Source organism: Salmo trutta, chromosome 12 (assembly GCF_901001165.1).
Source record: "Salmo trutta chromosome 12, fSalTru1.1, whole genome shotgun sequence".
In the NCBI taxonomy this organism is placed as follows: Eukaryota; Metazoa; Chordata; class Actinopteri; order Salmoniformes; family Salmonidae; genus Salmo; species Salmo trutta.
This window is the reverse complement of record NC_042968.1, coordinates 86,740,590-86,754,149: the sequence shown is the minus strand read 5'-3', so window position 1 is coordinate 86,754,149 and position 13,560 is coordinate 86,740,590. Positions and strand designations below refer to the sequence as shown.

General features: G+C 41.9%; 1 protein-coding gene across 1 annotated transcript in view; it reads right to left on the bottom strand.

Moving 5' to 3' along the window:
• Positions 1-12,045, bottom strand: part of LOC115204577 (protein phosphatase Slingshot homolog 1) — a gene marked incomplete in the record, with an annotated part of 41,385 nt that extends 29,340 nt beyond the window's left edge. The window contains 2 exon segments of the mRNA XM_029770239.1: positions 1,665-1,708; positions 11,837-12,045. Coding sequence (XP_029626099.1) covers positions 1,665-1,708; positions 11,837-11,899 — 107 coding nt within the window.
• Positions 12,046-13,560: the final 1,515 nt, after the last annotated feature.

The following is a 13,560-nucleotide window of genomic DNA, read 5'->3' as shown; positions in this document are numbered from 1 at the left end:
TATATATATATATATATATTTAACCTGTTAGGGATAGGGGGCAGTATTTACACGGCCGGATTAAAAAACGTACCCGATTTAATCTGGTTATTACTACTGCCCAGAAACTAGAATATGCATATAATTATTGGCTTTGGATAGAAAACACCCTAAAGTTTCTAAAACTGTTTGAATGGTGTCTGTGAGTATAACAGAACTCATATGGCAGGCAAAAACCTGAGAAGATTCCTTACAGGAAGTGGCCTGTCTGACAATTTCTTGGGCTTCTTGACTCTCTTTATTGAAAACTGAGGATCTTTGCTGTAACGTGACACTTCCTACGGCTCCCATAGGCTCTCAGAACCCGGGAAAAAGCTGAATGTCTTTGCAGCCCCTGGCTGAAAAACATTAGCGCATTTGGATGGTGGTCAATCAGAGTACAATGAGACTGAGGCGCGTGCACGAGGCGACCCCATGTTTTTATTTTCTCTGTCTTTGAACTAAAACAACGACTCCCGGTCGGAATATTATCGCTTTTTTACGAGAAAAATTGCATAACAATTGATTTTAAACAGCGGTTGACATGCTTCGAAGTACGGTAATGGAATATTTAGAATTTTTTTGTCACGAAATGCATCGGGCGCGTCACCCTTATTTACCCTTCGGATAGTGTCTTGAACGCACAAACAAAACAGAGGATATTTGAACATAACTATGGATTATTTTGAACCAAACCAACATTTGTTATTGAAGTAGAAGTCCTGGGAGTGCATTCTGACGAAGAACAGCAAAGGTAATAACATTTTTCTTATAGTAAATCTGACTTTGGTGAGGGCTAAACTTGGTGGGTGTCTAAATAGCTAGCCCGTGATGGCTGGGCTATCTACTCAGAATATTGCAAAATGTGCTTTCACCGAAAAGCTATTTTAAAATCGGACATAGCGATTGCATAAAGGAGGTCTGTATCTATAATTCTTAAAATAATTATGTTTTTTGTGAACGTTTATCGTGAGTAATTTAGTAAATTCACCGGAAGTTTGCGGTGGGTATGCTAGTTCTGAACGTCACATGCTAATGTAAAAAGCTGGTTTTTGATATAAATATGAACTTGATTGAACAAAACATGCATGTATTGTATAACATAATGTCCTAGGATTGTCATCTGATGAAGATCAAAGGTTAGTGCTGCATTTAGCTGTGGTTTGGGTTTATGTGACATTATATGCTAGCTTGAAAAATGGGTGTCTGATTATTTCTGGCTGGGTAGTCTGCTGACATAATCTAATGTTTTGCTTTCGTTGTAAAGCCTTTCTGAAATCGGACGGTGTGGTTAGATTAACGAGAGTCTTGTCTTTAAAAATGGTGTAAAATAGTCATATGTTTGAGAAATTGAAGTAATAGCATTTCTAAGGTATTTGAATATCGCGCCACGGGATTACACTGGCTGTTGCGTATATATCCCTAGAGAGGATATTTATTCCGTTTCCATTACACGTCTCAATGATTTTTATTTGCAACATTGCTTTTGTCGAATAAACCTGGGTCAATGGAAACCTGCTTACTGCCACATTTCTCAGATTTCTCACAATTGCACATGGTCTCTCTCTGATGTCACAATGACACAGAGTGACATTTGTAGTGTCACAAACAAGAGTGATGATATCGGGGGTGTGTGTCTGTCTTACCTCCTAGGCTGAGAGCGCCGGTCATCCTCCCCACTGCCAGACTCCTGAGGAGAGAACACAACATCAGTGTGGTCAGCTAGTCCAGAGAATGACCAACTCTCACACTGACCAGCTGAGGTAACGGATCCCATTTAACTGATTCAAAAAGGGTTTTAACTGTAATCCACTACCTTACCAGCAAAAATATTATATCAGATTTACAGATACTTTTGAAGAACTACATGATTATTTCTAGGGTTACTTTTCAATTCAGAAAGAATGTTTGCACCATTTTTCTGACACCTTTCTGTTTCAATAACCATGTGGATGAATTATCTGATGTGTGATAAATCATGACCTGACTGATGGAAACAATACACCAGTACAATTTTATAAATGCTATCAGACCATTTATTTGTTGACATCGTGGGATTTCATTTTGTCGATACAATTAATTATATGAGAAATTGCGGTGGAAACGCCTTTATGCACAAATATTGATATACTATTCATCATATCGAAGTAAACTTGGAGTCACGTGATATGTTGTGTGGTCCTCCCACTAGGACTCAGGAAAGCATACAGTTTATTAAACTACAAATTAAATAAATGATGAACTGAACAGGGTGATGAAAGTGCACGTGATGAGCTTGATGCTCCTTTCCAATAAATATTGAGGGTCGTATTCTGGTGACATTATAATCGATGTGGCTGCCATTTGACAAATAAAATGAAATGGCTCGTATCCATAATCTCAATGTAGGTAGTCATACCCGCACTGTATATGCGACCTGTTGAGCAGTTGGCTAGAGCACACCAGACAACACCAGAGTGGGCACATTTGCTTTATAACGCAACAGTATTTGTGACAAAACCATCAGTAGTGTTGAAAATGCGCTGGAAACCCATGTAACTTGTATTTTTCCATTCGGTACCTGGGAATTTAACCTTTATTTTATGTGTATACGTCACCACGCACAGATTTTTATCCGCAATAAGTCCGTTTCATGGAAACATCTCGTGAAAAACGCGCCATATGCACATTTTAGAAAATTCGCATGAAAATCGGTCGCAAATTGAATGGAAACCTAGCGAATGACATTCAAATAAACATTGAAAAAAAGCGCAAGTTTAAGTTAGTTTCACCTGAGCGAGTCTGACCACAAGTCAGAGACCACTATGATGACCCACCAAATGCGTTTGATGGATCGTGGGAAGGAGCCGGAATAGGCTTTGGTAGGCTACAGTCCAAGCTCTTCCAATGGTGCTTTTGCTGTCGGCATCCAAAGATGATCCAACTTGAATAAACGCTTGGAGGTAAGGACAACAGCAGTGGTGTAGCCTACGTAAATCCGAGATACAAAACGTAACAAAATACTAAATTGTGTATGGTATGTATACATTTCTGAATGTCCACCACACATGTCGTATGATATGTTACGAATTCCAATTCGTATTATACGTGATGCATTTGCAAAACGTACAATATGTTTTAATTTTCCAAACATGATATCGCTAACGTTAGCTAGGCTATGGGTTAGGGTTAAGTTAAGGAGGGTTAGGGGAAGGGTTTGCTAACTTGGTAAGTATACTGAACAAAAATATAAATTCATCATGTAAAGTGTTGGTCCCATGTTTCATGAGCTGAAATAAAAGATCCCAGAAATGTTCCACATTTACAAAAAGCTTATTTCTCAATTTTTGGGGCACAAATTTGTTTACATGCCTGTTAGTGAGAATTTCTCATTTTCCAAGATAATCCATCCATTTACAGGTGTGGCATATCAAGAAGATGATTAAACAGCATGAACATTACACAGGTGCACCTTGTGCTGTGATTGTGGCCTCTGGAATGTTGTCCCACTCTTCAATTGCTGTGTGAAGTTGCTGGATATTGGCAGGAACTGTAACGTTGTACACGTCGATCCAGAGCATCCCAAACATGCTCAATGGGTGACATGTCTAGTGAGTATGCAGGCCATAGAAGAAGAACTGGGACATTTTCAGCTTCCAGGAATTGTGTACAGATCCTTGCGACACGGGGCTGTACATTATGCTGAAACATGAGGTGATGGCAGCAGATAAATGGCACGACAATGGGTCTCAGGATCTCGTCACAGTATCGCTGTGCATTCAAATTGCCATCAATAAAATGCAATTGTGTTTGTTGTCCGTAGCTTATGCCTGCCCATACCATAACCCCACCATGGGGCACTCTGTTCACAACGCTGACATCAGCAAACTGCTCGACCACAGGACACCATACACGCTGTCTTCCATCTGCCCGGAACAGTTGAAACCCAGATTAATCCTTGAAGAACACTTCTCCAGCGTGCCAGCAGCCATCGAAGGTAAGCACTTACATATTGAAGTTGGTTACGACGCCGAACTGCAGTCAGGTCAAGACCCTGGTGACGACGACGAGCATTCAGATGAGCTTCTCTGAGACAGATTCTGACAGTTTATACAGAAATCTTTGGTTGTGCTATCCCCCAGTTTCATCAGCTGTTCGGGTGTCTGGTCTCAGACAATACTGCAGGTTAAGAAGCCAGATGTGGAGGTCCTAGGCTGGCATGGTTACACATGGTCTGCAGTTGTGGAAATATGCTTAAAGATTCTGGTGAAAATACACTCGATCTTTATCAAAATGAAATATTTTTGCATATTTTCAGTGTGGAACCTGTCTATGTTTAGGGGAGATATAGCCTAGGCTAACCAATTCTAAATGGCTCTAGCACTTCCTAAAGTGGAAAATAGACAAGACACAATTATTCCAAAACTGCAGCTCATTGTCGGAACACATATTTTCCTACGTCAATCATCCAGTCCATTTAGAATTCGTGATAAAACTGTTGTCATTTGGCAAGGAATGCAGCTTGTTTATCCCATCAATTAGATATGTTTTTATAGGAACTTTTATAGGGTCCATTGGGGTCCTCGCCCCAAATTTTTATTTTACATTTAAAAATGCATTTCCTGCAATTTTACATAGTTTGACATGACTTATCATGACCCTCTTCAGGGGGATTTTGATGAGGATTTTGAAACCACAGTAAAGTGGAAGGATAAGTGCTAATTTCCTGCTACTCTAGACATTTTGCCATGAGGCTGAGAGAAAATGTTGCAGTTTTAAAGTAACAGTCCAGTGAAAATCTCACTTTTAAAAAGTTCAGATTCTGTTAAACCCCTAGAGTCGATGTCCATGCCCCCACAGAAATCTAAATCAGCATAAAAATTTGTTTTAAATCCCATAAAAAAATCTGTCAGTTTAAGCTAGATGCATCTGTTTTTCTTGCATTTGACACGTCTCAATCCACCGCATTGCGGTGAAAGGTAACAGAGTGGTGTTTGTCAGACCATGAGACATCCCGAAAATTGGTATTCTGTACTGTTTGAACGGTTCGGCCAACAAACTATTATGAACCCTGTATGGAAAGATTAGACTCTCACGATGGTGTTCTCCGTCTTGGGACTCATCTGAAGTCAGTACAGCCGATCTGCCAACTTCTGTCTTTAGGGGTTGAACAGAATGGGCTACACACTAATCTGTGTAAAGGTGAGACTCCCAGGAACATGTACATGTAAGTTGTTTTGCTCAAGGACGCTTCAAGACTTGTCTTAACGTCCCCTGGTACCAGTCCAAAAAATGTATGGAAGAATGTATGGACACTGTTTCGTGACAAAAATAAGGGGTTAAATATTTTTTTTTTTTAATTACTAATGTTTCCTGATCTTTCTTATATCTCAGGATATAGGACAGACGCATCGGAACAAACGTCCTTTTGATTTTTTGGGGGCGTCTATCAGTTGTTCCATGTAGTGAATCTGTTATTCAATGCGTTTTTATGGGCTAATAGCAGTACAGCTATATAAAATGTTTAAATCAAATTATTGTATATATATTTTTTGATACATCAAATAGCAAAATTATCCTTTGTATGAACCTCTCAAAACAATTCCATATAGCTTAGTAGAACCCTGTGAAATGACGTCAACACATACTGGAGGAGTTATTGGCTAGCTACAAGTGGCTAGTTTAGCGAACACACTAGCTTCTGTACGTCGGTCATGGCGCGCATGACCAGAATAACACGTCGATGAACCACCAAAGGCATACCCCATTTCTGTTTGAAAATTGAGGAAGGAATAGGAGATGGGCCGTTTTTCATACCCAAAGTCTACCGTTAAAGCTAATTTCCTGCAATTCTACACATTTGGCCATTGTTTATGACGCGTTCTTATGCTATCTGGGGGTCCCCCGACCTCTCTTCAGGAAAATAATTTCACTTGCCCATTCAAGCAGCCACAATGCACATTTCACCAAATAGTTGTACAGTATTTGAAAAAATTATTTATCCCTACAATTGAGTAGGCTAATAAATCCTTATTGTTTTACCTGAGCATAATCTAAAAACTTTGGCTAATCTATATTTCCAAGGACTATTCTTGAAGATCAAGGGGTATTTAATGAATTGGAATGACTGGAAATTACAGACTTTGGTTTTTAATGTGAAGATATAGCCCAATCAAATGATTATCTGCAGGAGAAAGCAATGGGTTTAGAAGAAGACTACATATCCAACCCATCAAGTCAAATGCAACACCCAGTATCTATGTATCTAACATTGATTTATCCTGCAATATATGTTGTTCAATTGGTAATATTCATTTTTGATTACTGAGTTTGGGAAATCCAAAGGTTACTTTACTGATTACAATTTTGGAACGGTAACTAGTAAATAACGGATTACATTTAGAAAGTAACCAATCCAACCCTGGCACTAACACACACACACACACACACACACACGAGAGAGAATGACCAACTCTCTCACACACACACACACACACACACGAGAATGACCAACTCTCTCACACACACACACACGAGAATGACCAACTCTCTCACACACACACACACGAGAATGACCAACTCTCTCACACACACACACACGAGAATGACCAACTCTCTCACACACACACACACGAGAATGACCAACTCTCTCACACACACACACACGAGAATGACCAACTCTCTCACACACACACACACGAGAATGACCAACTCTCTCACACACACACACACACACGAGAATGACCAACTCTCTCACACACACACACACACACGAGAATGACCAACTCTCTCACACACACACACACACACGAGAATGACCAACTCTCTCACACACACACACACACACACACACGAGAATGACCAACTCTCTCACACACACACACACACACACACACGAGAATGACCAACTCTCTCACACACACACACGAGAATGACCAACTCTCTCACACACACACACACGAGAATGACCAACTCTCTCACACACACACACACACGAGAATGACCAACTCTCTCACACACACACACACACGAGAATGACCAACTCTCTCACACACACACACACGAGAATGACCAACTCTCTCACACACACACACACACACACACACGAGAATGACCAACTCTCTCACACACACACACACACACACACGAGAATGACCAACTCTCTCACACACACACACGAGAATGACCAACTCTCTCTCACACACACACACACACACGAGAATGACCAACTCTCACACACACACACACACGAGAATGACCAACTCTCTCACACACACACACACGAGAATGACCAACTTTCTCACACACACACACACGAGAATGACCAACTCTCTCACACACACACACGAGAATGACCAACTCTCTCTCACACACACACACACACACGAGAATGACCAACTCTCTCACACACACACACACGAGAATGACCAACTCTCTCACACACACACACGAGAATGACCAACTTTCTCACACACACACACGAGAATGACCAACTTTCTCACACACACACACACGAGAATGACCAACTCTCTCTCACACACACACACACACGAGAATGACCAACTCTCTCTCACACACACACACACACGAGAATGACCAACTCTCTCACACACACACACACACACGAGAATGACCAACTCTCTCACACACACGAGAATGACCAACTCTCTCACACACACGAGAATGACCAACTCTCTCACACACACACGAGAATGACCAACTCTCTCTCTCTCACACACACACACGAGAATGACCAACTCTCTCCCTCTCTCACACACACGAGAATGACCAACTCTCTCTCCCTCTCTCACACACACGAGAATGACCAACTCTCTCTCTCTCACACACACACGAGAATGACCAACTCTCTCTCTCACACACACACGAGAATGACCAACTCTCTCTCTCACACACACACGAGAATGACCAACTCTCTCTCTCACACACACACACACACACACACGAGAATGACCAACTCTCTCTCTCTCTCTCTCTCACACACACACACACACACACACACACGAGAATGACCAACTCTCTCTTTCTCTCACACACACACACACGAGAATGACCAACTCTCTCTCTCTCACACACACACACACACACACACGAGAATGACCAACTCTCTCTCTCTCACACACACACACACACAGAATGGCTGCGTGCAACAGGCTATGCAGTTTAACTACCCTTATTAGAGCAGAGAGAGACGAGCCGTTCAGCCTGGATTCAATTTGCTCACCCTCTCCAGGAAAATGACCTCAGTCTGTTTATAAGGCGCGGTCCGAGAGAAAAAGATTCACACACAAACATGTTTAGATTCTCCCTGACTGTCTAGTTTTTATTTTGGTGATTGTTAGTTCTCAAAGATGATTTTATTTAAAAATATATAGCTCCATTATCTTTCCTATATACATTATCTGGTTTTAGTCGTTCAAGTTTACACTGAAAACATTATTCCATCTTAAATAATTTCCCAAAAATATATACATTTATTTTTTATTTAAAAAAAAATGCAGTGGGGGCCATTATTTATCTACTGCAATGCACCTCTGCTAAATGCATACAGGGAAAACACTGATCTCCATATTAACACAGCTATAAGACATACTCCACTAGTATATATTTTATGCTTCTATTTTTGCAAATAAATAAAGAGAACCATTAATGTATATGGCTGAGCGAAGAAATTATGACCAGAGCCTCAAAATGGAAATTCATGAAGAGTGGGGAGACAGTGTGGTTCAGGGTTACTACGGTTGGTCAGTGTGGTCAGATACCAGGAAGGGGCCAGGTTTTTGTATTTGTCTGGACAGGAAGTGAGAGGAGAAGCACAGATTCCACCAGTCGGGACATTTACATACATGCAAAACCCTCAAGGTGTATGGAAATGTGTGCATGTAGTTCAAGACATGTCATATGACGGGACAATGAGATACCCGGTGGGTTGGATGGCTTTACCTCAATTATCATAAAAAAAAAATGTGTACATAACTGTCAATCAATATCCTCCATCTTTAAGACAATGGAAAACTCCTACGCTTCATTATCTAAATATTAAGAATGTGGTATTTGAGGACATGTTGGCCAGAGAGTAGTGCAGGTGCTGGAGATAGGGGTAAGAACAGGTGGGTCTAGGCAGGTGTGATGTTGTAGATAGGTGTGTGTCTGTATATGTTTTGGATTGTTTGAAAAATATATAAATTAATAAAAAAGCAGTGCATTTTGAGGCATCTGCAGGATAGGACGGGTAGGGGGAAAAATGAGGTGAATCCCCACCGCCATTCAAGGTTTTCCACTTTGACCACTCAGGAAGAGAAGGGTGATCTACTGAATGTAGGAGTCCCTTGACTCCATGGACTATTACAGCAGTGTGTCTGGCCCTCATTGTCATAGCAACATTGTATTGGAGCTGGCCAGGTTCAGCATGGGGTTATAGAGAGCGAGAAGACCCAGTGGGCATCTCACAAGACACCTCCCACACCACCACCCAGCCATGGGACACAGCGCATGTATGCGTTGTGGGTTTGTTCATTAGGATCCCCAGTCGCTGATGCAGCAGCTACTCCTCCTGGGTCTACACAAAGGATAGATAGATAGATGTGTGCGTTTATCTGTATCCCCATTAGCTTTTGCAGAAGTAGCAGCTACTGTTTCTGGGGTCCTGTGTGGAGGGCAGGGGGAGAAAAGCAAGGCTATCATCTGGCCTCACCTCACAGAACCTGTTCGACTGGGGGAAGGCAGAGAGAGATGTCAATGACAGGGTCATGTCCAAGATCACAATGCTGGTGAGGAACGTTCTGCAACATAGTTCACACTCGTTGTTTTGAGGAAGCTAAAAGCAAATGACCGGTTGTATTCCTTTCTGTCCCCCCAGACCTCCTAATCAGTACTGTCTTTGACTCCAAACAGGCTCAACTGGTCGAAACAGACAGTTCAAGGACAGACTGATGACAACAACAACCATGGTAGTGGTTTACCTTAGTTTGAGGCATCTTCTGCAACTAAACTGTTACGCCATAAACAGAGCTGATTCCCTGATAGGCTGACACTGACTGACTCACCAGAGCAAACACTCAAACTCGGGTGAGTTTGTGGCATTGACTGGTGTTATGACTAATCTAGCATCCTCATGAGATCAAGGTGTTACTCACATTATATCGTGATCTGATAACGTCACAATGAAGTCCTACCATTTCACTTCGGCCCAACAGTCTTCTGGTTTAGATGAAAACACAGAATAGGAGAAATACACATAACTTGTTGTGTATGCAAAAAGGCTGAAAATTGGCTGATGTTTTGTTTTTGTTCTTTGTTAAATGTAGGGTTGCTGCAGTTTCTTATTATGTACATTGTGAGAAATGTAGAGTAAGAGTACTTTCTAAAGGCAGAGCAGCCAACGAGGGACGTGCTCCTGAGAAGTGAACCACTACTGTTGCTCCACTTGTGACATTCAAGAGCTGAAGAGAAAGAATGAGAGGCATTGACCGTTGGAGTAGTGGCATGTCCCGTGCTTCTATAGCTACATTGCTTGCTGTTTGGGGTTTTAGGCTGGGCTTCTGTATAGCATTTTGTGACATTGGCTGATGTAAAAAAAAGGGCTTTCTAAATAAATGTGATTGATAGTTGCTAGAAGATACTGAGCCAACTTTACAGTTGTTTACACTGAGCTGCACTGGAGTCAAAATGCTGCTGATAATACTGGAAAAATTGCAGTTTTCATCCTCATGCTAGCTAGCATTAGCCACAGCAGCCATTATGGAATGGCACACCTGTGAGGTTTGTTTTTCGACCCATATCTCGCGCCGGATCCATGGTGTCTCCGTGATCGCATTCCGACCCCAGTGCAGTTCAGTAAAAACAAGCGTAACAGTAGGGGTCGGAATATTCTGGCAAGATTGACAGATAATACTGCACTGTACCTAAGACAGACACATTGTATGTTGAGTGAATATTTATCTGGTTCTTCAGGCAGCCTACAACTACTAGCACTCACTATTATGCAAGTGACCCTTGAACCATGCAGGAAGACAGAGCACTATTTAGCAATATGCAGCATGAACTCTTGCTTCCTGATTGCCTGACAGGCTTCTGTACCGAGGCACAGGGCACACAGGCGGTGTGTAAATACCGGAACCCGGTTCAGCTGCTTTGCATATATAGATAATACGTCTACACCGGTCAAGGCAATAAACTACTAGTTTACATGCCAACGACACAACAGTCTAGAGACTTGGAAATTACCCGCATTCATACGCGTCACGAGAACCACAAGGCTTTATTACATACTGAAGAGCAGGAAATGTGGCTTTAGTTAGTTACTTCAACAACAAACGTGTCACGGTTTATTCCAGGAAACAAAGAAAGTGACAAAACCATGTTCCTGGTGTGATAAAGTGTTTTTTGATGACTTGGAGAGGCCAGTTATTCTAGTGAGCGAACCTGCCCATTTTACGTTAGACTACGGTCACTCGCTGATGTTTCTAATAGCCTGGGTTTACCGGCGTGGAAGTTACGTCGCGATGTCAGTAGCAGCTGACGAAACCTACCAGACGAAATGTAGCCTCTTTCTCCTCATGAAACCATACTAAGATGTGATACTATTTAATAACACACGCTTCATTGTCTGTGCTTGGTAAATTTGTTGCAACAGTTATAGCTACAATGCGTCACATTTGAACTGATACATTTGCTACTGTAATTACAAAATGAATATACATTTTACGCATGCGTACAAGTACAAAGGCAGTTATGTACAGTCCGCAAAAACAGCGGAAATCAACCCAAAGCTTCGAGCGAGAGATTCGATGGTTGGGGGGTCGAAACGACCGTGGCTTACCGAAACACAGGGGCTGGAACTGGTGCTGGGGGTCGGCGAGCGCTGCACGGTAACCAGCGCCATTCAGCGACCGGGAAACAGATACCTGAGAGAAAGCGACAACGGAAAGACGGTCATAATTGTTTCAAGAGAAACCAGCTGTACCCGTGGTATTCGCTCGTTCTCAGGCAGCTACCTACTCCCCGGCTATTTCCTCTGTGTGGAGGATCCGCGCATGCGCAGCAACCGCCAGCTGTTAATTCCGATTAACCCGTGCTGGAAACAGACAAAGCAGCAGACAACACACCAGAGGGGTGTACAGTGCATTCGGAAAGTATTCAGACCCCTTCACTTTTTCCCCATTTTGTTACATTATAGCCATATTCTAAAATGTATTAAATTGTTTTTATTCCTCATCAATCTACACACAATACTACATAATGACAAAAAAAAAACAGTTTTTATTTTATTTTGTAAATGTATTAAACAAAAAATTATGAAATATGACATTTACATAAGTATTCAGACCCTTTACTCAGTACTTTGTTGAAGCACCTTTGGCAGCGATTACAGCCTCGAGTCTTCTTGGGTTTGACGCTACAAGCTTGGCACACTTGTATTTGGGGAGTTTCTCCCATTCTTCTCTGTAGATCCTCTCAAGCTCTGTCAGGTTGCATGAAAGATAAGCTTGAAATGGGCATAGTCTAATTGATTCAACAACCAAAAACACATATTTTCTTAGTTAGCTAGCTAACTCATTGAGCCTTCTTTGTAGTATACCTCTTAGTGTAAGCTATGAAGTGATTTCCCACACTCTCAATCTAGAATAATAATAAACATGGCTGTCTGACTTGTCTTCTGCTGAATTTACATTGCTAAATGACTAAAATGACAGATGCTCTTATTCAGAGCGACTTACTAAGATAACCACATATCACAGTCATAGTATATATATGTTTCCTCAATAAAGTAGCTATCAGCAAAGTCAGAGCTAGTCAGGGTGGAAAAAAGTAAAGTGCAAGTGTTTGTTTCTGAAAATATGTATTTTTTTTGGGGGGGGGGTTATTTATGATACTTTGAAGACGTAGTGTTTCAGATGTTTTCGGAAGATGGGCAGGAACTCTGCTGTCCTAGCGTCAGGGGAAAACTAGTTCCACCACTGGGGTGCCAGGACAGAGAAGAGCTTGGACTGAGCGGGAGCTGTCCTCCCGTAGGGGTGGCAGGGCCAAGAGACCAGAGTTGGCAGAACGGCATGCTCAGGTTGGGGTGTAGGGTTTGAGCATAGCCTGAAGGCAGAGTGGGGAAGTTCCTCTTGCTGCTCTGTAGACAAGTACCATGGTCTTGTGATGGATACGAGTTTCGACAGGAAGCCAGTGGATTGTGTGGAGCAGCAGGTTGACATGGGAGAACTTACTTGCCTTTTTTGTGTGCTTTGAGAGTCTTTGAAAAGCACTATATAAGTTGAATAAATTATAATTATTATATGCAGTCGGTCTTCAGGACAAAGGTTTGGATTCAAACCCTACATTATCCACTATCAGCTCAGTTTTGAACTAGTGAGCACGGTGAATCTGAGGGAGAAAGTCAAGACTGTGTTTCTTAGCTCCTGTGGCACAAGACTCGCTGCCTGTCTGAGCTTGCACTATGCTACTACTCTCTTTAACCGCAAGTAGGTAGAAGATGTCACTAAACACAAATCCGTTTATGTTTTCCCAGTTTAATAAATGAGCTCAGGACAGGGGTGG